Source organism: Amia ocellicauda, chromosome 18, assembly GCF_036373705.1.
Source record: "Amia ocellicauda isolate fAmiCal2 chromosome 18, fAmiCal2.hap1, whole genome shotgun sequence".
Classification (NCBI taxonomy): domain Eukaryota; kingdom Metazoa; phylum Chordata; class Actinopteri; order Amiiformes; family Amiidae; genus Amia; species Amia ocellicauda.
The window spans coordinates 5,571,814-5,597,441 of record NC_089867.1 but is presented as its reverse complement, the minus strand read 5'-3'; the positions used below and the strand labels follow the sequence as shown (position 1 = coordinate 5,597,441).

Below are 25,628 nucleotides of genomic sequence, written 5' to 3'. Positions count from 1 at the left end.
GTGGACCAATGAGGCTATTGAATGGATACCAAGAGATTAAAAAAAGACCTAGAAGATGACCATATAGAAGATGGGAAGATAAACTTTGCTGGTGTGGATCAATATAGGCTGATGGTGATGGTGATATATATAGTATACATATATATTCTTCATCTTCATCAGCTTTTGTCGATCCACTGCAAGATCAGTCGCGTCTTTTCCCCAGCTTACAGCAGCAAAGCTTTTTATCTCATTCTGTCATCTTCTGTGTGGTCTTCTACTTGGTCATCTCTAATCTGTTCTGATATATATATATATACACTCACCTAAAGGATTATTAGGAACACTTGTTCAATTTCTCATTAATGCAATTTTCTAATCAACCAATCACATGGCAGTTGCTTCAATGCATTTAGGGGTGTGGTCCTGGTCAAGACAATCTCCTGAACTCCAAACTGAATGTCTGACTGGGAAAGAAAGGTGATTTAAGCAATTTTGAGCGTGGCATGGTTGTTGGTGCCAGACGGGCCGGTCTGAGTATTTCACAATCTGCTCAGTTACTGGGATTTTCACGCACAACCACTTCTAGGGTTTACAAAGAATGGTGTGAAAAGGGAAAAACATCCAGTATGCGGCAGTCCTGTGGGCGAAAATGCCTTGTTGATGCTAGAGGTCAGAGGAGAATGGGCCGACTCATTCAAGCTGATAGACGAGCAACTTTGACTGAAATAACCACTCGTTACAACCGAGGTATGCAGCAAAGCATTTGTGAAGCCACAACACGTACAACCTTGAGGCGGATGGGCTACAACAGCAGAAGACCCCACCGGGTACCACTCATCTCCACTACAAATAGGAAAAAGAGGCTACAATTTGCACAAGCTCACCAAAATTGGACAGTTGAAGACTGGAAAAATGTTGCCTGGTCTGATGAGTCTCGATTTCTGTTGAGACATTCAGATGGTAGAGTCAGAATTTGGCGTAAACAGAATGAGAACATGGATCCATCATGCCTTGTTACCACTGTGCAGGCTGGTGGTGGTGGTGTAATGGTGTGGGGGATGTTTTCTTGGCACACTTTAGGCCCCTTAGTGCCAATTGGGCATTGTTTAAATGCCACGGCCTACCTGAGCATTGTTTCTGACCATGTCCATCCCTTTATGACCACCATGTACCCATCCTCTGATGGCTACTTCCAGCAGGATAATGCACCATGTCACAAAGGTCAAATCATTTCAAATTGGTTTCTTGAACATGACAATGAGTTCACTGTACTAAACTGGCCCCCACAGTCACCAGATCTCAACCCAATAGAGCATCTTTGGGATGTGGTGGAACGGGAGTTTCGTGCCCTGGATGTGCATCCCACATATCTCCATCAACTGCAAGATGCTATCCTATCAATATGGGCCAACATTTCTAAAGAATGCTTTCAGCACCTTGTTGAATCAATGCCACGTAGAATTAAGGCAGTTCTGAAGGCGAAAGGGGGTCAAACACAGTATTAGTATGGTGTTCCTAATAATCCTTTAGGTGAGTGTATATATATATATATATATATATATATATATATATATTAGACTTCTCCCATATAGCACTTAGTTGCTCCTGACATGACATTACTGCTACTTGCAACCGGATGTCTGGACACATAATAGCCCATAGTCACTTTAACATCATGTTAAATTTACCACCCTTTTTAATAGATACAAACTGACATTCAGATGAAGCTTTTTAATTGAATTTTGAAGTTTAATTGGTGCTCGGAAAGTTTTATCTGTCACTTTCCCACTTTTTTTGTAGTTTTTTTCCTCATTAGGAGAAACAGGTGTTAACATAGCATGATGGGAGAAAAATAATGAATACGGCCCAATATGTGATGATACATCATGATTCCCTTTACAACTGAATTTCATTTTTGAACATATTTTTAAAAAGTCGTTAGTAAAACCTTCTACAGGTATGAGCCTATGTAAATCCAAATTCTGTTCTAAATCTGAAATGAAGTGCTTTCTGCTATTTTCCACCTAGAAGACTCTTTCTAAGGTCATATCCATTAAGTATTTTTTAATGATTAGTTGGTTGGTTGTCGATGGATATTTGGCTACATGCTGAAATGTTATGATTACTGCCATTTATTCATCCAGAACCCACAGTTTTCATAAGTGCTTGGCAAACTTTAAAGCCCTGTGGGTATAATTAATGCAACTGCAGAGAACTGAAGGCACAGGAAGAAAGGCAATTACACAAAACAGCCTGCAGCAGGAAGTGCAGCGACTTGCTGAGGTTAATGCCTGGAGTTAGTGCTGCTTCTTACAGATTGTGAGAATGTGGGGGGTGGGGATAGGAAGCTAATAACTCTCTGTATAAGAAGACCCAATGAAATAGACTGAGCAACCTCATGGTTAGAACCATTATAGCTTTTTCTTTTTTTCTTTGTAAATACAGAGGCTTCATAATATTAATTATCTTTAAAGACCTGCCTTGCAAGCAGGGAAAAAAGTCTTCATAACTTGGAGAGTTAGTGAGTTATGAGATAGCATTGGTGTGTTTTCTCTTTTCTGTAGGAGACTGAAGCTTCTCTGTACTTATTAGAGATAGGGGAAAAGTTCATTAAAAAATTCTGAAAACCTATAACGGGAGTGAACTGTCAGTACCGTGAGAGTGATCGTGCTACGTGTGTGATTACAGGGCGGTCCAGGAATCCGCGGCCCTCGAGGGGAGCGTGGGGAACCCGGATTAGTGGTAAAGTATTTTCATCGTCGGATTAACAGCAGAGAAACATGGAGCCGGTTATAAAATCTTTGGGGCATCATGGTATACACGAGCGAAAGAGAAACAATGTAAACAAATAGTTATTGTTTTCAGGGTTTTCACACACTGATGGTTAAGACTCATATAAGAAGTTCCAGTATACAGTATGACTTAATCCCAAACTTCACTGGCATCCACACTTATATACATGACCCGCAAGGAAGACACTTGTTTTATAGGGACTGTTTATTAGTGAGACAACGTCTGAGTTCGTCCACTACTGTAGCATTCACCTGTAAATGTCTCTGATAACTGCCTTCAATCAGACTGATATACCCTGTGTGAACGACAGGGGCTAACAGTGGCAATAAAGCTGTCTGAACACATTGTTAACCACACTCCCCAGACCTTTATACTGCCTGCGATACAATGACTTTTAATAGAGTAATTTATGAAGTCGAATTTCCTTCAGACATATATATTTGCTGCTGTTTTAATACCCGTTGGATGTCCAGGAGAAAGAAATACTGTTGAGTATGCTTATTGGGTTGGTTTTATGTGATAGGGACCTCAAGGCCCCACAGGAGACATTGGTTTGCCAGGACCCCAGGGACCCCCCGGACCTCAAGGACCTAGTGGGCACTCCATTCAGGGCCCTCCGGTAAGACAAAAGGCCCCCGTCATTTCAGACTCCTTATCATGCTTACAGTTTACAAGACGTGCAGTCATACTAAACATAACTCTAGATTACTTATGAATATATTTTTTTATGCAAAACAAATATTACCCATTCCATACTGTAATATAGTTGCCTACGGAAAACACCTGAGAAAACAAAGTTGAGATAAATAGAAATGTCAAGAATTTGTGCATGCGATTCATTAATTACTGCCCACATTCATAGCGTGTGTGTTTACTAATATTGCATGATTTTCTATTATGAGCATCCTTTTTTTTCCTCCTCTAAGCCACCCAAATAATGTATATTTACTAACTTGCACACAGATAAGTTGGAATGGATTCAGAAGAACATATGCATGCAGTAGTAAACTGTTTACATAAGTTATTCATGTTTTATGTTTTTCAGCTAATTACACTGAGTTAAACATTAATAAAATAATGTCATGTAACAGAATATGTCACATTTTGGCATCTATTAACCGACTTTGAATGGCAGGCATTGAAGATAGAAGCAAATCAAAGATAACGTGTAAATGTATATTTTGGTGTTGCCTAATTACCCAGAATAAATGGTTAAATGGTATATTTTTGTAAAAAGGGATGGATATATAAATATGTAGAAGAATTAAGAATGTGGGAGTGAGAGCAGTGTTTTAAAAATTGGAAACCAGATGAAGTGACAGGTGGCAAGATAGGTTTGTTCTTTTTCTACTTTAAATTTGTGTGCGGCCCGAAGTACAAAACAAGTAAACTGGCCTGTTAACATATAATTGAAAGGATGTTTATTGTAAATACAGTGTGTGTCGATAAAAGGCTAAGTGTCACCACATAGCTGTATAATTCCCACTTGAAATGAATAACTACCTAGTGGGTTTTGCACGAATTTCTGGAACCGACCGCATGAAAGAATGTTTGTAAAAGTTGCCTTCAGCAAACTACAGTATGTTCAAATGAAAAAAAAAAAAAATCTGAATATAACAACACCAAGCTTTAGTAATCCCTCAATATGCCAAGCCACAAATATGATAGCTAAAGGAAACACACCTTATTGTGAATGGCTGAACATGGTAACTTGTACATTTTCATTACTATAATTTTATAAGGGAAGGTGAAAGTTATTGAGGTTAAGTTTGAAACTCTTGTAAGTTAATAATTCCTCCCCAAGTGCTGATAAATCACAGCCTGGGAGGAATGTGGCCACAGAGTCCTGACCTTACAGCTGGTTTGGGCAGCAGCAGTAAGTGTGCAAAGCTATAGTAATGCACTGCCTTTTTACAATCACCGCTGAGTATATGTTACGTTAATAGTATACTGACTGACTTGACTTGCAAAATCCCAGAACAAGGAATGTTTTAGAGAAAGATGGAATTCTGGTTTGGGAAGTTGTAAACAGACTATTAAATTGTTATTTTCTGTAAAAGGAATTTTCCATATGTGCTTTTGGTTGATGGTTTGCCTATTTTTGCTTTGCAGGGCTCAATTGGAGAGAAAGGGGAAAAGGGAGAGAACGGTCCCCCAGGAACGCAGGTAAGGGCGTATATGTGGAGTTTACAGTGTAATTTGTTAGTCTTGCATCTATTTCTTGTGTAGCTTACTCAATTTTAAAGTATAACATAAGTTTACTGCTAACTGACTCACATTCAATGGTAATAGAAAGTGATGCATGTATTTTTTTTTAACATCGTGCAAAATAATATTTATTTTTATAGTTTTGAGTACCCAAAAATCCTATCACTGCTTTATGACTGTGGTCTAATTTCGTACATCGTTAGTGTTCAACTGTCTTGTGTTCAGTGAATGAGATAACACATCCATCTACTGCTGATAATGATATCAAGACAACCAAATGCTTAAACAATGCTTTGTCCATTAATTAATTAATTAATTATTAGTCTCAAGCACAAAACATAGCATGTAGTGAATATTACCCAGTGGTGAGTGTGGGTAGGTGAAATTATAAGTACAGATGTTAACTCTTCAGCTGTCAGACTGTTCAAACTGGTTTTAAAATCGTTTAAATTACAGGCAAGGATTAAGTGTACTGTGTGTGTGCTGCTGGGTACTTCTTGCTATTAGATTTGTTTAATAGTTGAGATTTAAGCAGCCAGTTTCTGTGTTGGAAATATTTTTGCACCACAGCAACACTACAGATTTACTATATCATATTTTTGTTTTCCCACATTTCAAGTTGCATATCGCTGCATGGATATCTTCCTGAAGGTATATTACCTGACCCCTGCCATAACAATCCTACAGTTCATAATATAAAGATAAGCTCAAGACTGCTCTGTTTCATATCTGTTGTCAGCATGGAACAATTAGTAACTAGATGTCTTTGATAGGAGATGAAGTATCTAATAAAAAATAGCAAATCCGAATATGAACATTTTATTCCTCAATATAGATGTAATATTGGGGATACTTATTGTTTTGGTACGAGACATTGAAATTAATCCATGCATTAACATTTCTTTAAAAGTGTTAATCAATTTATAGAAGTAATGCAAGCCAGAAATTTGGATTGACAAATCCTTCCCATTTTCACAAGTTCCTTTCCAATAACAACTGTTCAGAAGCCTGCCTGATTTTCATTATTCAAACATAAAGCCTGTGAAAGCATATGCCATAACAAACAACTCCCTGCCAAAAAAAAGACTTAACACCACAAAATCAGACATTAGAAATGTATGGTCCTCATTGACCAGAGACATTTACCCATTAAAGTGGAATCAGATACATCAGTCCGAGGTGCTTCTTCCTGAGGCAGCACATAGGTGTTCCTTGTGACTTTTAGTGTTCGATGAGGCATGCCTTCATTTGCAAGTATGCACTTCTAATTTCAGTAACCATTTCTGAGATTTGCTTTGCCAATACATTGTAAACAGATGGTGGTACCTCAGATCCCTCCAACATAGCAGTTTACTGAAGGGCTTTCAAATTATTTAAAGAGAGCCTGGGTTCCCCAACATAAAGAACAAACACAGAACTGTTTTACTGGCTTCAGCAATTCATTCTTCCATGCTAATGTAACCAGTCTGATCGAAAGACCATACCTGACTTCAGACAGTAATTTGAAAATTGTTGCTTCCTCTCCTAATTTGATGAAGCCACTGCTTGCAGCTTCCTTTTAAATGTGAACAATGACTTTGGTTGATAATAATATTCAGCCTGTGTTTCTAATGTATGCTTTGGCACAGGTGTTATTTTCCTATAAATCCTGACTGAGATTGATCATGAAAAGAAAGAAGAAGAAAAAAAAAACTTTTATGATTTATTTTTTTCTCCCTGAAAACTAATATATATACAGCTCTGGAAAAAATTAAGAGACCACTGCAGAATTATCAGTTATCAGTTTCTCTGGTTTTACTGCCATACATGTAGAGATGCTGATTTAAGAAAAAATTGCAGTGATCTCTTAATTCTTTCCAGAGCTGTATTTTTTTTGTTTTAACTGCAACATCCTTAATCAGTGTGTGAATTAGTTTTGGTTTATATATATATATATAAACCAAAAGCTCTGGAAAGATATATATATATATATATATATATATATATATATATATATATATATATATATATATATATATATATATATATATATATACAGTGAGGGAAAAAAGTATTTGATCCCCAGTTGATTTTGTACGTTTGCCCACTGACAAATAAATTATCAGTCTATAATTTTAATGGTAGGTGTATTTTAACAACAAAATCCAGAAAAACGCATTTCAAAAAAGTTATAAATTGATTTGCATGTTAATGAGGGAAATAAGTATTTGACCCCTTCGACTTAGTACTTGGTGGCAAAACCCTTGTTGGCAATCACACAGGTCAGACGTTTCTTGTAGTTGGCCACCAGGTTTGCACACATCTCAGGAGGGATTTTGTCCCACTCCTCTTTGCAGATCCTCTCCAAGTCATTAAGGTTTCGAGGCTGACGTTTGGCAACTCGAACCTTCAGCTCCCGCCACAGATTTTCTATGGGATTAAGGTCTGGAGACTGGCTAGGCCACTCCAGGACCTTAATGTGCTTCTTCTTGAGCCACTCCTTTGTTGCCTTGGCTGTGTGTTTTGGGTCATTGTCATACTGGAATACCCATCCACGACCCAGTTTCAATGCCCCGGCTGAGGGAAGGAGGTTCTCACCCAAGATCTGACGGTACATGGCCCCGTCCATCGTCCCTTTGATGCGGTGCAGTTGTCCTGTCCCCTTAGCAGAAAAACACCCCCAAAGCATAATGTTTCCACCTCCATGTTTGACGGTGGGGATGGTGTTCTTGGGGTCATTCCTCCTCCTCCAAACACGGTGAGTTGAGTTGATGCCAATGAGCTCGATTTTGGTCTCATCTGACCACAACACTTTCACCCAGTTCTCCTCTGAATCATTCAGATGTTGGCAAACTTCAGACGGGCCTGTACATGTGCTTTCTTGAGCAGGGGGACCTTGCGGGCGCTGCAGGATTTCAGTCCTTCACGGCGTAGTGTGTTACCAATTGTTTTCTTGGTGACTATGGTCCCAGCTGCCTTGAGATCATTAACAAGATCCTCCCGTGTAGTTCTGGGCTGATTCCTCACCGTTCTCATGATCATTGAAACTCCACGAGGTGAGATCTTGCATGGCGCCCCAGACCAAGGGAGACTGACAGTTATTTTGTGTTTCTTCCATTTGCGAATAATCGCAGCAACAGTTGTCACCTTCTCACCAAGCTGCTTGGCGATGGTCTTGTAGCCCATTCCAGCCTTGTGTAGGTCTACAATCTTGTCCCTGACATCCTTGGACAGCCCTTTGGTCTTGGCCATGGTGGAGAGTTGATCTGATTGATTGATTGCTTCTGTGGACAGGTGTCTTTTATACAGGTAACGAGCTGAGATTAGGAGCACTCCCTTTAAGAGAGTGCTCCTACTCTCAGCTCGTTACCTGTATAAAAGACACCTGGGAGCCAGAAATCTTGCTGATTGATAGGGGATCAAATACTTATTTCCCTCATTAACATGCAAATCAATTTATAACTTTTTTGAAATGCGTTTATATGGATTTTTGTGTTGTTATTCTGTTTCTCACTGTTAAAATACACCTACCATTAAAATTATAGACTGATCATTTCTTTGTCAGTGGGCAAATGTACAAAATCAGCAGGGGATCAAATACTTTTTTCCCTCACTGTATATATATATATATATTTCATGTACAATAACCAAATTAGAGATTTGGCTAGCGCTGAATTATAGCTTTTGCAAATATGATGAAGTACATGCAAAAATCTGTTTATTAGTGTTCACAAGCACCTCTGTTGAACAATATTGCACAGCCTGGAGGTGGGTACAAGATGAGAGAGAGTTATCCATTACCAGGCAATACAGGCCAAAGCTTGTGTTGCTGGCATTGAGCTGCTTCCTTTAATGGAGTACAGGAAGGGGGAGAAGTGGGGAATGCTGAAAATACATAACAAAGAACTCAGCTAAGAACAGAATCTTTTCTTTTGCTCATTTTGATTTTTAGGGTGTTCCTGGATCTCCTGGGTCACCAGGGAGGGATGGCACACAGGGTCAAAGGGTAAGACTTCACCACCATCCTGTCAGAAGATCTATATTAATTCATATGATATTAGCATATATTGAAAAAATAAAACATGTAAAAGTCACTGTTTAGAATAAATAAATCCATGTAGCTGCTGGGTGCCTTTGTGTTTGGGGAAAGATTAATTTGTTCAGAGCTGAACAGTCTGTCCTTCTTGAATTGAGGGCAATGGCACATTCAACAGGGTAGACAATCCTTTAGATTTGGAAATGTATTTGTACCTTGTGGTGCATAGTGTAAACTGATACCTCAAATGAAAGATGACATCCCTGATCTAGCGTTTCAGGCATTGATAAAGGCGGTTTCTGTTAATTTCTTGCTTGTTGCTTTTCCTATTGCATGTGTCCTGTGAGCTTTTGCAGTTTCTGACTTTGCTAATGAAATGGCTCCGGAGAAGACAGGTGAAGCCAGCTGAGTCTCGCATAACCCTGCAAATGCCACAGGAACAAAATTAACTCCCGAGGCAGTATGTCAGTGATATATATATATATATTTAGAAGTGTATTGGCATATATTCATAGAATTCACAAATCTGGCTTAGTGTCTTGCAAAAGGATCTCTTTATGGTAATTATAATACAAAAAACTGCATAAAAAGCACTGATTACATTTAGTTGCTGTGTGTCTTTTGTGCTGAATTGGTTCAGTTTAACAGCGTTGCCAGGTGGGTGTGCTTTGAAGCTGAAAGACATGCTTGCTGCTGCAGTTCTCTGTATTGTGTTCTTCTTTCTCTCTGGATGACTTGGGACACCATTCTCTCACTCTGAATAAAAGGGCAAACTTAAATGTGTTTGATCACTACACTATGTTACTATCTTTTCTGACTGTGCGAGGACTACAGTGGATTTATTTTCCTTTCAGTCCTTTTTCTGAATTTGGGATCCATAGCCTCCCTTGTGGCAGCTTTCAAATGTCAGCTCTCCCCACACACAACTGTTGTTACATTTACTCCCTCCGTCTAGTGAGTGTTGATTTATGCATTTGATATCAATAATTCCTAAAACAATCTGTGTATAACTACGAATCCATGTATTGGCCTAAATGCCACTGCAGGGATGTCAGAGTACATTTCTGACTCCAAATGATATAATTATCAGACCACACAAATCCTCTGCTGGCCTTGAGAGAGTGAACTGACATGGAAACTATTTCCCATTCTGCCTTTGTACACGGACTACTCTTTAAATTATTATAATTAATTTTCTCCTGCTGACGGCAAACTTGATTGGCCGCTTTAAGGGCTTTGTTCCAAACAAATGTTCCACTCCCTTACCGAGCCGGGGCGCAGTTATGATGTTTCTTCCAGATAAAAGACTACGTTGATGCGACTGAAAACAAAGAGGGCAGGAGTGCTTTAGGAAATTAAAACGAATCACAGAGTTGATTTAACAGCCTGCTTTTAGTTGTAGTACACTGCCTTTTCATATCAGTGTGGTGAAACTCATAATGCTGATATATTATCTGAAATTGCAGCTTATAACTAGTTATGGGTTGGAGATTGCTTAGGGCAAGCATGCATCACTCATTGAGCTGGCTGAAGGAAGCATGATTACCTATTTCTCCTTTAACATGCTGTGAAGCCCCACCAGTGTTATGTATTTTTCTTCATTAAACACTTTAAAAGGGTGATTCTGTTGTACCTTAATCTATACGTTTCCAGTTATGTATGGTGTGCAGAAGGGTTATTTGAAATGACTGTGACACCCATTTACATTCATTAGTGTGGGGTCAGTACAAACACAGTTTTATCTAATAGATGTACACAACAGTATGGATCCACAGAGTGCATTACATGTCTAATAAACAGCCATAAACAATGTCTGGATCCCTCTCTGTGATTGTTGGGAGAATTTGTCATGCGCCCTGTTGTGAAACTGGCCAGCTCCCAAAACTGCTACCTACAGATCCAACCTCCAATGTGAAACTCGACAAAACAGACTTCCCCTGCTACATTTTAATTGTGATCAAGTGAAATGATAATTATACAGCTAACCTGCACATTTCAGTATTTTATTTAGTAAATAACTGTTTTATTTTGCCGGGAAAAAAAGCTTGTCAGAACCAGCTTTAACACACTACATGTTTGTAATTTGCTATGAATGCAGTCAACTTAAGCCCCATCATTATGTTTTTACCACATCTGCAATGTAAAACAGTAAAGAAACGCTCTGCAATGGCCCATCCAGCTAAACCTCATATGGATTGCTGGTTTCAAGCCAAGCTAGGCTACCCAGTGGTGGTTGTGTGTCCCATTGCCAGCAATTCATGGATCCAAGTGCCACCGCAATGGAATCCCAATGGAGGTAGTCATTTTGTCACAGCAGCCAGTCAGCATGGCTGGCCAAATGGTGAGTGGACGGTGTGGTGTGAGCACAAGCCATGCTGTTCTCCAATTAGCACTAAAACTGGGCCGTTTCCATCCCAGGCCTCATTACGGTTTCACGTCAGCGTTAAAGGATGCTGCCGTTGTCACAGACTGCAGTCCAAAAAGCGCTTTCACTTCAGTTTTGTAAAAGGGAAAGGACATAAAGGTTCTTTAGCCCCCATTTTACCACTCCATCTGTTACTTGAACTAAAACAAGGGACGTGGACAGAATATAATTGAGTGGGAATTTAATAGTGAAGTCAAACACACAACCAAATATTTTTCCCAGGTTTAATTTATAATTAGCAGTGTTAATCCCTGCTAATTAAAATAGCGTACTGTGTGTGTGTGTATGTCTGCTAAAATGCCTAAAAGCGGCCATGTGTGTCCCAGATTGCATATTGAACTCCAAGCCCCATCTCCTCAAGCTATAATTTCTAGTCTGTAACAAGAAAGTTTCACTTCCACCAAATTAATATGTACTGTACGAGATGTATTGATTTAAATAACAGTCTACTTCAGCAACAAAGCCCAATATGAAAGGATGCTCAAGCAGCAACAGGCACAGATATGCCCCTCTCTGCAAACGTGCAACTTCAAAGGATGCATCTGGTCTGTGCCTTGACAACAGAGACAAAATAAAAACTCACAGGATTATAAAACATGTTTATCATGATGTCTCTGCTCCTTTAGCAAGTGCACTAAACCCAAGATAAGACTTTTCTTGTTGCAACGGAACAGAGCAAATAAAAATAAGAAAAAAGGGGAACAAATATGGGAAGAATACAGGGCTTAATTTTCTGGTGTGTTACTGAATTACTCACACAGGTAGGAGTGTCCCTGAAGTGGTTGCCTGAGAAGACGGTCTGCCATATGAAGCTATTATGGGATAATGTGATTCAAATCTTAATGCTTACAAAATATATATATATATATATATATATATATATATATATATATATATATATATATATATATAATCTAAATTAATTTATGGAAAATAACACCCTGTGCAATGTAAGTGTGTTCATATCAAGTATGGCCTTTGACTTATCTGGCTATTAAGACTAAGCACGCAATCAAGGTCCTTCACTTTTGCCCTCAGCTTGTAAACACCAAGCTCAGATTGCATTATGGATCAGTATTGTGTTTGTAAAAAGACTGCTCATGTGTTTGCATTTTTTCTCCCTGTCTTGCTCAGTTTGCGTGGGAGACACAACAGGTCTGCTATTCTCTTTAGTACAACTGCCAGTTGCAGTTAGCATCACCTTTCTCACACGCCTGTGTTGGTGCTTTTTTAATTTGCTTGCCCTTAAACAATCAGCCTTTTTTGGATGATACAAAGTATAGAGTTTGATAGTTCGGGAATGAGAAAGCATGAAGAAATGGCATAGGTTGAATGTGGTTGAAATAGTAAATCATATAGGGGAAGGAGACCGTAATTTCATGTAGACCTAGCCAACAGTTAAAGGTCAGCCAACGGAATAGTGTTATCAGCCAGTGTGCAACCCTTCTCAGTGCTGTGATGTCTATAAACTTGCTCATGCTTGGCTTAAAGTTCTGTCACTGCCCCCTCTCCCCCCGTATTATATTAGTCATTTAGGAGATTACATAACACAATATGGGTGTATTCCTTAAGTGCTGTCATGCTATTTGTCCAGGGAACCTCATCATAACATCACATGATTTCGATTGAGTTTGTAACAACCAACCAAATTGTATTTCTGCACTTCAGGGCCTTCCAGGCAAAGATGGACCACAGGGACAACAGGGACCCCCAGGACCAATTGTAAGTGTATACATTCAGTGTTATGGGGACATCAATAAAGACTGAGTGCCAGAAGTTGCTGGTAATTTCTCATTCATCAGAGGATTCCAGATGCCCATAGTTGTATTATTCCTGACTACTGTAAAATTATAACCATCATTTTTAAACCCATGTGTAACTTGAGTAACATTTTCAGCAGAAGGGAGCAGGGGGGTTTAAATAGTAGTTACTTTTCTTTCATAATAAAGTATTTTGTACAGATTATGGTCTGTAAAGTAAAATACATACTTCTATATCTATGAGAGTCTTGAAGTCAATTATTGAGTGCTAAAACAAATGCTTGGCTTTTAACATTTGCTGCATATTCATCACAGATGTGTGTTTATCCTGAAGTATCACTCTGTTTTAATTCATAGGGGACCCCCGGAGCTCCAGGTTCCCCAGGATCGAGTGGGCCCCCTGGCTCCCTGGGTGACCAGGGCCCACCTGTGAGTAAAAGTCTCCTTTCTCTGCTGTGTGCGCATGCCTTTTAAAACCGTATATTCAGTCACAAGCAGTTTACACAGTGTCAGAGACCTCTATTACAGCAGGTGAAAAGCATCTTGAGAGGAAGACAACTAATTAAAGTGAGAGGGTAAGCTTGGACCAAAGATGAAAAGCACCTAGTGGGGGGAAATAAATTAGTGACAGACACATCTAGAAAGAGATGCCAAGGGAAAAATCTCACAAGAACAATCACACCTCCACTATGTGAGATTTCACTTTTCTCATCCGCTAGACCATTTATCTCGTCTAGCCTGTTTTACTGAAATTAGTGCCTTGCTTCTGAGAGACGCCAGACACATCTGAGTGGTAGATTTTCCGAGTGGTACTTAGATTCCCAAAATGCATGGACAAATTAATAGAACAGGAGGATCCGTGGAAGAGAAGATAATTATGGTATTTGATTAAATATCGCCCCATAGGTAGCATTGAATGGAGAGAAAAGAGATCGCTTAGCAGGAAACTGTCCCCCCTAAAAGCTGATTTGCGCTTTGTTAAAGATGTGTTTGGTCATCACATTTTTCTGTCGGTCTCCCTGCTGTGACTGTAAATGTTGTGAATTCCAAAACAGTAAAAATTCATTAAACTCAAGGGAAACTGGAAATCCAAATGGACAACTGCTGGATATTTCTGAATTATTAGGATGTATTCCAGTACAAGTATTGTGAAACCATTAAAAATCTGTAATTTATACTGAAGCCAGGTACTAAACCTTTGACATGGAATGTCACCAATAAAGTGTATTTTCACTGTGAACGAGTTAAGCCTGGTTTAGTTATATAAATTGCTCATATACCAATCATTTATTAATCAGTGTTCATCCATTTTCATTAAGTTTTTGTGATTGTGTGTATGAATTGCAAAGACTTCCATCATTATGTTGAACTTCAAATTCCATCAAGATGACGTTTATACATAAGGAAATTAATAAATGCAAGAATGACTGGGGAGATATGCTGACTCTTTCAGAAATCGATCCTCACATTCTTGTTATGCGAGTCTTCTACGCATTGCTGTTCTTGTGAAGCTTCCCTTACATTATGAAACACCTCATGCAGTTTATATTAGGAGCCACTTGCTATAACTGTTCATCTACATTCTTGAGTCATCAGACTAACTAGACGCAAATGCTCTTCTTTCCTTTTCTGTCTCAAGGAATATTTTTCATTCTATGAGGAAAAAACATAAAATAAAACCTGGCATTATCTCCAGAGTCAGTATCTTTCAGTCTCACCTGCGATTAAACACAGGCCTTTTTTAGATTTCGATGCAAAGCTTCTTGCCATTTTTCATTTCAGAATGAGAATTAATGTGTCTCACTGAATGATGATCATACTGCTGAGAGATTAATAGCAACAGTTTATGGGAGCATTGTTTGCAGAATCCAGGGCTTCAGAAATAGATTGTTACAGTTTGGCAGGGGGATGTGATGTAAATCATAGAGTCGATGCATGGCAGTATAAAAGCTGGCTGGCTTTCCCACTGATTAAAGACGAGGAAAATAGGTTTTAGCCCTACTATCTGGCTTGTCAGATTTAAAATCTATCACAATGAAAGCATTATTTTTTTGTGTGTGGCACAAGAAAATCGAACTGCATTTCCCCATTCTGAATATTCAAAAAGGAGGCAGATTGTGTACATATCAGTACTTTTTGTAAGAATAATGGACATATATATATATATATATATATATATATATATATATATATATATATATATACATGCCTTTTTGAAGAGAAGAATGCAAAGAAAATACATTCTTTATGGTTTTTAATATTTCAATAGTTCTTGAGGGTTTACTATTATGTAAAAACTTGAAGATTGGCCTTACTTGACACTTATGTAGGCAGAGGTTTAGAAAAGAGGATGATTCATTTATGATTAATATACAATAATAATATGTACTCAGTGTATATGGTGCTTTATCTTGAAAAGTTGGAGCACGACAGTATGTGCTTCGAAAGGGAAGTAAAAAATCGAACAGGAAGAGCAGACCTTTTCCAACAGATAAATCTAGAAGAATTTTGATAAGTTTAAGTAAGGCTTTAATAGAGGCTTATAAAAGACTTTATCAGACACACTTTTTTAAAGAATGGTTTTAAAGTTAACAATTTACTGACCCCAGCTGCTTAAACCAATCCTTCACTGCAGTGTAATTGGGTGATGACATGGGATAAACTCACCGCTGGCTCATCTCAGCATTACACGGCACTAAGTATTTGACAGGCAGTGTTTTGCACACCTCTTATTTTCCTCTGTTAGTTGATGGGAACAGATTTGCCTGCTGAAAACGTGCACATTCCCCCTCTCTGCTTGGTTGACAAAGTCAGACACTGTCAGACTCGCACAGTCCAACTGCTCCTTGAAATACCAGCGCTGGTTTATAGTCACAAACTGCATTTATAATTCATTTTTGTATTATCCCAATACATCAGGTACATTACACACTCGCAGTCCATGTTTAACCAACTGAGCCAGCTCACCAACCCAGACAGACAGATTGTAAACTACATCAAGCTTTGCACGTGAAGGGTAGTGCATAAATCTTTATGACTTACCAGTGTCTTGTCTTAAAAGATGATAAAAAATCTTTCTCCAGCAATATGAGCAGGTGTTCATGTGCAAGGAATTTAAGGAACCACTTGCCAAGAAAATGTATTAATATCATCCATTCTGTTTATGGGTGTTCAAATGTTTTTTTTTTTTTTTTTTTTTTAATAATTAAAACTTTTTTTCCCCCACAGGGTCCTCATGGCTTAAAAGGAGAAAAGGGTGAACGTGTATGTTGGATTTGATTGTTTTTTCAAATGCTTCCAATGAAGATTAGAATAATTAAACATTCATAATTACAATAATCCCTCAAGCAGCACTCTTAATAACGTGGGTTAGACCTCATTTCCCATGAAACTGCTGTTTATCAGCACAGGGGGAAAAAAGCAGTTCACTGTCAGAGATCCAAAATTAACCGTTGTCCTAGAAATGTCAGAAGGGTTATTGCCTAGCAGTGTATTATATAGCTGTTAATTAAACCTCAGCTCTACCATTTATACCAGCACAATAGAATAACCAGTGCTTTGAAAGCCCCGACCGTTGTGTGCCATTGTTGTAAATGAAAAGTAATTTAGAAGGTGTTGTGTTTTTTCTTTGTTCACATGAAAAGCAAATGAGATTAGCATGACAGAAAGTGCTTATCCTAAATGTGTGATAAGGGTTTAATAGTACCAGGTGAAATGGAGTCAGATCAGGTGTAAATAGCAAATGTGATGTCACTGTTTTTAAGCGTCACAAAAGCCCACATAAGGCTGAATATTTTAGTCAGGGAACCCTGTGTGTAGCAATGGTTTAAATATAAGTAGACAACAGCTTTGTTCTTTTTTTGTGCTTATTTCTGTGCAGGGAGACATGCAGTCCCAAGCTGCTGTTCGTTCAATAGCTCGTCAAGTCTGTGAGCAGCTTATCCAGAGTGAGTGTCTTATCAGTTCTGTGTTTGTCCCTGGTGTCCCTTTGTACCTTTAAGTCAAGTCAACCAGCTGCATAATTAACACCAACACATTTATGTGCAATCAATTGCAACACATTACCAGACACAATGTATTGTCAATTACACCATGATGTTTTACAGCATTCACACACACTTGGAACACTTTTCTTTCTAGCTTGTTATGCCACAGTGACTATGGTCTGGCCCTATGTGATCTGTCTCTCATGTATACATTTCTATATATGCAGGGAATAGCAAGGGATCGAATCCACACACACCACACCACAGTGATCTTGTCTATTGCTGTTCCCGGCAGCTGTGATAAGAGGAGTGTTTTCTGTGCCCTCAGGTCACATGGCCCGCTACAATTCCATCCTGAACCAGATCCCCAGTCAGCCTGCGTCTGTGCGAACGGTGCCTGGGCCCCCAGGAGAACCCGGGCGGCAGGGCTCCCCAGGGCCACAAGGAGAGCAGGGACCAGCGGGCAGGCCAGGATTCCCCGGTTCCAACGGGCAGCCTGGTAGACCAGGGGAGAGAGGTACAGCAAAGCAGACAATAGCTCACCCTTTACAACACTGTCATTAAGGCAGGGGATATTCAAATCCAAGAGGTACAGTTTGTGAAACTTTCCACTTCAGTTCAGTGAAATTTTACTTGGCGCTGCTATAGGTAAGCGATTTGATTTATATCTTACCATAAGGGTGGCTGGCACCAAGGACAACCACATACAAACAACATTTCAGACTGCCGTGGAATTTGGATTTAATGCAAAGGGCAGTTTTGTAAAAGCTGGTGCACTTATAATGTAGTATATATGCCTCTCCTCTTGAGTGCTTTTCCTATGACTGATCCCAAACTTATATAAGTAATTCTTTGTCACTCTTTTCTTCTAAAATCTGAGTGCAAATTTATTTTCTTATCACATTCTGCCTTCTCCTCCATTTGCCCCACTGCAAGGTCCAGTGCCTTTTCTCTATTGCCCTGATGTGCACCTTTTCCCTGCCTCTGTGATGATGTGTTTGTGGTTTGCCTTATCTGGGTTATGAAGGATTATTTGTGTAAATCCAACTTTATTCCATTCAGAGACAATTGGGGAACATATTCTCTAGGTTTTGCTGGCTGACACGTTAAAGATATATTTTCCCTGTGTTGGATGAGGTCCACCATAGGACAAAGGGTTAATTGACTCAGATATGATAATTTGCCATTTGAAAATCACATTAACCCTGCACCTAGTGTCTCATTAGGTGAGCAGTTTCATTGACCAGGTGTCTGTGGAGTTTAACCATAATGAGCCCATGCAGAATAATCAACACTTTCTAAGGGAATGTTTTTTGCAATTTAATTACCACCTATGCCTGTGCAGCCTTAATTGTGCTTTAGACAGATTTAAGAGAGTAAAAGTTTAATGAACAAGTTAAGAACAGTCTGAACAGAATAGCTGATTCAGAAATCAGATCAACCAAGCGCTCAATTCAGAGATGGTTAGAATGGATACCAGAAGACATGACAGTCCTCCAAGATCCTACTATAACCAGATAGGACATATTTTCAAATCCAGCAGAGTCTGAAGTGATCTTGCCGTCAGTGCAGAGCATTGTCTAGAGAATGTAAACTGCAAGACATTCCTTCTTAATTGAAGAGTGGTTCACAAGGTTAAGGAGCAATCAGTGGTGAGTTTCACCATATGTGATTTTCCACACATGCCATTACAGGCCGACACAACCAGTAGTCATTTGTGTAGTGAAACATCAGTTAAGTGGATAAAAAGATCTGGGATTGCATTGCACTGTAACATACCTCATATGTGAGCCACTGGTATAGCCCTTACTGGGAAGTTAAGTGTGGAGAGCAAGTACAGTAGTTCGAGTGCATAGTTCACATTGAGAGGAAAAGAACAACAGCCACACTTCCATACTATCAGAGGTTTTACAATTACTGTCAGTAGTGCAGTGCAGTCTTTCATATCCTGAAGCCTTTCCTCTGAGATAGACCAGGAATTTGTTGGTAGGTCATAAACTGTTATAACGAGCTGATAAGTTTGCCGGCCCAGTTCCTCTACAGGGCAGACAAATAAAGAAAAACAATATCAAACAGTCAAGAGTCTACCCAGGCTTAATGAGCAAATTCTGAGTGTTTATTATTTTAGGAGCTGGAATTTGAATTGTTTATAAACCATTGCGATTGGATGGATTTCAGCCATAAAAAATGTTTCGTATCAATGAACTGAAGAACATCACACTCCATCATCTCTGAGAGAACAATAAAATGAGTATCATTTGTGAAATGCATTGCTCAGAATGTACTTTAGATGCAACAAAGGAGACCCAGTGAAGAGAAATGGCACAAGAGGAGTTCTCATACCACTTAACCTCTTTCATCATAAGGATTACAGTAATTTAGAGGAAATTCTTATGGTAGATGTTGATTTTCAAGACTTCGGTGACTGGGACTTATTATGTGTATTTCCTGATTTAAAAGATAAATGACAGAACAGTGGCAAGATCTCACACAAAGAACTATCATTTCTTCAGTGTGAAGTTACAAGAATACTGCAGTGAAAAATGAGAAAATTAGGGGCTTGGTCTCCTTTAATTTAGGACAACTTGAAGTTTGCTAAATCATTTAAAGTTTAACCCATTCTTCCATTATGTTGTGTTGGTGTTCAGATAACTAGACAGTGATCTGGAATTAGGATGCAAAAAGCACTACATGCAAAAATTGTGACATATTGCACTGCAGCCAATTTCAGTTTGATTTGTTTTACAATATAAAATGTGTCTATCGGAGAGGATGAAACATAATAGACAGAACCAAAACACACTGACATGGCTAGAGAGTCTTTCAGTCTAAGGAAATTATTAACATCACAATACTAGATGTATGTTATGTAAGAGACATTGTGTTTATGTGATGAATCCCTGTACAATATTTTGAATTGCCCACATTGTGGTGGTTCTCAGATTGTTTCGCTGTTTTGATGTGTAAAATGTGCAGTTAGGACATTGTTGTTTTTGCAATCTGCAATGGAGGAATGATTTTGGCAGGGGAACTATGTGTTAGCCTAGAAAATAGTATCAGGATGCAATGCCTAGGAAATGTCACCATCAGACTCTTGGCGCGGCTGTCAAACCTAGCTTTCTGCTTCAGTTACGCAACACGGCATTGTCCGATGGTTCAATTTCACTGAAAAAAAAAAAAAAACCACAATGGCCACAGCAGAAGACTGAAATGATGAAGTGGGGATTCCCAAACCCTGAGAAAATGTCCGGCAGCCTTCATTGCACACAGCACAGAATAAGGAACCTAATGTCTCTGGGATCGTTTTTCTCTGTCCTTTTAGGATTCCCTGGAGAAAAGGGAGAGAAAGGAAGCCAAGGTGTTGGTATTCAAGGACCCAGAGGACAGCAAGGACCTCCAGGTAAGACACTTTTTTTTCCAATGGTCAGTCAATTATATATATTCATGTGTTAATCCTGTGATATTAATATATTTATTCATCAGGAATCACACCCCCTTATTTTGTGTGACCCATCTATCTGTAAATGTGTCCAAGGAACTATGAGACATGCCACTAAAACTAAATACAGGCCGGTCTGTTAAATACCACTACTGTGCCGGCTGTCTCGAATGGGGAAGCAGACACATAAAGGAGTGATATTCAACATTTTTTTCTTATGCGGCAGTAAGAATTTCAAAGCACGTCAAAAACCCTTGCAAGCGTTCTAAAATCTTGAAGTTTTCAATGGACTGTTTTGACACACAGTTCATCTGACTAAGCCTGCTGTGCAGTTGCAGCACTTCAGAGTAAGAGACAAGTACCCTTATGAAAATCAATTGGTCGACGTGTTCCTGGGGATAGCAGACGTGCTGCACAGAATTCTGATGTTAAAATCATAAACCTGAACTGTTGTCAGTTCATGAGTACCAGTGATCAGGGGAAAAAATACTCAAATTATCGGTAACACTGTATGTCCTAACGTCTGTTCCTCACTCAAGTGATAATGAGCTATAAGAATTCTAAATTCTGGATTTCAGGCCTTGGATTTCCTTTTATGAAGTGCCATGTGAAAATAAAAAATCTGGAAGACATTTATATGATTAAGAATGAAAGGAAAAAGCAGCAACCTGTTTTTGATTTTCTCAAATTCTTGCCTAGAATATTAAACAGCTCGAGCAATATTATTATTAAAAATTTGTCCTCATCAGTGACTCCTGCGATCACATCTATTTGGGGCAATGCTACTTAATGACATCAAACCAGTAACTGATTATTTGGGTGTTTTTTAATGCCGTTTAATAGTAGGCTTAATGTGCATCCAGATTTAATGAAAGCATGTGATTTTGATTTTCAGGAGATTTGGCAGAGGGCGTATATGGAAATTGAGCCTAATCCATTCAATCATTGTGTGCACTGCTGAAGCATATATTCAGCATTCTAGGCTTTTATATATGTACAAAATCGGTCAAGTTTGTTTTCAGATGTTTAACAGATTATCTGGCCACCAAAGTACCAACAGTCTGTGCTAGCTGAATATCCATGAACTTTAAAAGTGCACACACATCAGATCAAATGTTTGTCTATGTTCCTTTAAGCAGGCATGTTGATAAATTCAGTTGAATCCCAGAATTAGGAGCTTGATTGTACCATCAACACCTCAACCCAACACTCTTCCTATGCTGGTGCCATTAACCTGCTCTCTCTCTGTCTGTAGGACCCCCAGGCGAAGGGCGGACAGGCAGCCAGGGTTCACCAGGGAGACCGGGCAACCAGGGGACCCCAGGACGACCAGGAAGCCCTGGATCCACAGGCCCGGCCGGACCCCCTGGGTACTGCGACGCATCTACCTGCATGGGATATAACGTCGGAGGTAATTATCTCCACTCCCTTTGATTCCCTTCAGTTAGCCATGCCCCTGTCCCCAGAGCCCAACAAGGATCATCACGAGTCTCTCCTGAATCTTCAATGTGCTCACTGCATAGAGTAGATCTCTTTTTGACTTCTGGGCTTTGTCCAAACAATGTACTGAAGTTTACATTGTCTTTAACACCATCTGCTTGTATTTTAAGGTGCAATGTTGCCTATTACTAGATAAAAGACACCCACTAAGCTATAAATGTACTTTCCACAATTGTTTGTTATTATTTTGTTAAACGGAAGGTTTTTAGTTTTCCCTCATACGCTGGGATGTGCGCTTAGAGCTGGGGTCTGTTTTTCTCCTTAAATGCTTTGAAGGCCGCTGATAATTGCTGAAGACGTAAACAACCTCACAGTTTGGCTCAGCCCGTGCGTTCCATCTTGTAAAACGTGTCTTTCCCAGGCCCGCTTCATTGTAAAACACATAATTGTGCCTGCTCACATAGGATTGTGCAAACGCATTATTGCTGTTCTTTTTTATGACACGATTTATACTCCCTTAAGAACTTTATGCTTTCCTGACCAGAAAACCCAATTGTGAGAAGAACCAGGATTTAATTTTCAGGCCTTTGTCAGCTTAAATGGTACAAAATTGAGTTGGAAAACAACTAAATTACAGTGGGATTCTGGTAAAGCTTATCAGTACATTTGACAAGCTGCACAGTATGGTGAAGACGTTACTGAATTATAGATCAAAAAACATCTAACTATGACACTTATTTACACTTTTAACCTCCAAAAACCTTGGCAGCACCTTAAAATACAAATATTAAAGAGCTACAGAACTGTTTTCTTGCATTTTTGTAAACTGGCTTCTGTTGCTGCCTCCAGTTTGTTTTTTGAGTATAACGACTCAGTGTAACTGTCTGTAGATGAGTAAATGGTAACAGACATTACTTTCAAAGCTACTATAATGTTTAATGACCATTTCCCTAAGATGACTCTCAGTATTGTCCTTAAAAAGTTACTTCTATTCAGATAGCAATTGCCTGCTATGCAAGTTTGGTCTAGCTTGTTGCTGTTATGCAAACAAAAGTAACTTTAAGTTAATTTTGGAAACAATACAAAGTGTGTGTTCCTTAAACAAAGCAACAAAGCAGATAATAGTGACTCAATGAATACTGATTTAATTGTTTTTTTTCTGTATGCAAACTCAGGCAGCAACAGCCATATTTTGTATTGGAGAAAAAAAAATAGTATTCTGTATCACTTTAAGTTGATTTCTTTTTTACTATGAATGTGGGCGAGATGCACAGAGCCTGGTGTGTGTGCATGTTTGTGTGCATGTAGCAGTAGTCGCAAACCACAGTAGATCCGATCGGTGTGCTAATATTCGATACTGCTACCTGTTATTGTCCACTTCCCCTTGTGAAGTGGCAATAAACCCCAGCATAGAATGATGGGAGTGTCTGCGCTCTGTGCTGTGTCGTGTGTCTGTGATTAGCGGTCCTAGTTGTGTAGTAATTGTGCCAGGAGCATGTTGGTTGTTTTCTTTTTTTTGTCTGCCTACTGACTTGTGGTATGTGTTTCTCTTTGTTTGTCCGTTGTGCCGAACGCCTTGGCCCCTCCCCTATGGCTTATAACTGAAGGCCAAGAACAGTTTGAGAATGACTACTGAGCTACACACACAGCTTTCTGTCCTGCTAATCACACAGACAGACTAGATCAAGAGACGGGGGAAGCATGTTAAAGTCTCCTGCCATCACCCCATCCTAAGTCTTCAGTAACCACCACTGCTGAACATTTCCTTCCTTGGCTGTCAAGAGCGTGCGTAACATCCAAAAGTAACCAGTCCATACCCCCCCACCTGTTCTCTGTACAACTTGAAAGATGTTTTTTTTTTTACATCCCACTCTATTTCTAGATTCACTGTGTTAAATTTGGTGACGGGCTTTTGTGTTTCTGTTAGTTCTGCATTTCTGCTTCGCACTTAAAACTGATGATGGTGCGTCGAAAGTCCATTAAACCCCCTCCCCAAATCCTCGAATCTACTTCCCCCGTTTCATAGCTGCTCTGATGTTTGACAGTAATTTTCTGCCTTTATTTCTCTGCTCCCTTTTTTGTTTGTCGCGCTAACCGTATGAATACGCTTGGCGGTGGTTGGTTTAAGGTGGATATGGGGACCCAACTGACCGAGACATTCCCGTAGTTCAATTACCTCCCAACTCCTACCAAACCTATGATCCCACCGACAATTACGAGGACGAGGAGGAACAGTACGCTGGGTATAGAGGCTACCCTCAGTACCCCGAGACCTCCTACCCAGCCCCTCGCCCAGTCCAGCCCGTGCCCGAGCCCTACCCCACGGACGATGCCATCGAAGTGAGATCCCCAGGAATCCACCGGGTTTCCCGCAGCCTCTCCAAACAGAAGAGTAAAACTGACAAACAGAAGAGGACACTGAAAGACTCGTAGCCATTGCTCGAGCATGTCAAACAGCACAGCTGGTTTGTTTTAGTCATTTTCCTGGGATTTTTTGATTTGATTTGATTAGATTTTTTAACAAAACGTTGACACAGCAGTCATGGTGAATATTTCCACTTGTGCTGTGAGAGGAAAACCCGGAAGTGCCTGATATTCTTGGGGCGGGAGAAGAAAAAAAAAAAGAAGAAAAGGAGAAAAAAAGAAATGGTTGTACCAGTGTAGATTGTTTTTCCTTTCCTTTCAGTTGCATGTCGCTTTGAAGATTGTGTGAATGATTGTGAGGATTAACAGGTTCTGTATGTTTTATTTTGTGCAGTAAGCCTCTGTAAATGACTTCCATCGCAGTGAAAAATATTTGTACAGTCTGTGTTGGCGTTATCTCACTACCACTAGTTTGTATTCGTCTGCATTCCAGTACTATTCTAATGTTGTTTTTCTTCGTAGCCAAACATTTTCACACTTACCTTGTAGGGGTCTGCAGTAGTATCGAAAGAGGCTCCTCTTGTTTATTTATTTTTAAAATATTTTATTTTTTAAATACTTTCATTTTGAGGTTTTTGCCCAGTCTTTGAGAGACACATGGTTTTGTCCTATACAGTCATTCCACAAGTGAAATGCATCTATATATATATCGTCATTTTGGTGGAGACATTAGGATATTTTAAGTTTTTGGGGATTTGCGAGTGTGTCAGGTAATTATAGATGCTGTCACTGACCTTGTGCAGACTCCCACAGTAGGCAGTGCTTGGATCGGTCATACAAAAACAACCACAATCTACAAAGTCTACAAAACAAGTGTATTTCTTCCTGCTTGTAATATTTGTCTGTCAGTTCCTATAAAACTCTTAGAAATGTTGGTACCATTGCCTCATCCCAGGGGAAGGAGGATTAAATTTCGGGGCTAAAGGTCTGATTTCCATTCAGAAGGTGATAGACTGAATGCGGAGCAGGTTTATCCGAAACAACTTCTCATAAGACCTTTGAATCTAGGAAGCCATGTATTTTTAATTTGTTTTGTAACCAATAAAATTAAAGTACAACCATAAACATTAGTGACGCAGTTTAATAATGTGGATTTCTAATGATTACGAGTGCGATTACCAAGTCTTAAATGCTTTGGTAAATGTTTCCAGATGAA

The 25,628-nt window shown here is 39.3% G+C and overlaps 1 protein-coding gene across 3 annotated transcripts in view; it reads left to right on the top strand.

Moving 5' to 3' along the window:
• col14a1a (collagen, type XIV, alpha 1a) overlaps window positions 1–25,537 on the top strand; it is a 98,944-nt gene extending 73,407 nt beyond the window's left edge. For 2 of the 3 annotated variants that reach the window (XM_066691295.1, XM_066691297.1), the window contains 12 exons: window positions 2,671–2,724; window positions 3,299–3,394; window positions 4,888–4,941; window positions 8,915–8,968; window positions 13,092–13,145; window positions 13,541–13,612; window positions 16,412–16,447; window positions 17,064–17,130; window positions 17,498–17,686; window positions 20,492–20,569; window positions 21,864–22,019; window positions 24,177–25,537. In XM_066691295.1, the coding sequence (XP_066547392.1) occupies window positions 2,671–2,724; window positions 3,299–3,394; window positions 4,888–4,941; window positions 8,915–8,968; window positions 13,092–13,145; window positions 13,541–13,612; window positions 16,412–16,447; window positions 17,064–17,130; window positions 17,498–17,686; window positions 20,492–20,569; window positions 21,864–22,019; window positions 24,177–24,481 (1,215 nt within the window). In that variant the 3' untranslated portion in view covers window positions 24,482–25,537. Of the gene's footprint in view, window positions 1–2,670; window positions 2,725–3,298; window positions 3,395–4,887; window positions 4,942–8,914; window positions 8,969–13,091; window positions 13,146–13,540; window positions 13,613–16,411; window positions 16,448–17,063; window positions 17,131–17,497; window positions 17,687–20,491; window positions 20,570–21,863; window positions 22,020–23,655 lie in introns of all 3 variants that reach the window. The other variant, XM_066691296.1, reaches the window with a different exon arrangement.
• Window positions 25,538–25,628: the final 91 nt, after the last annotated feature.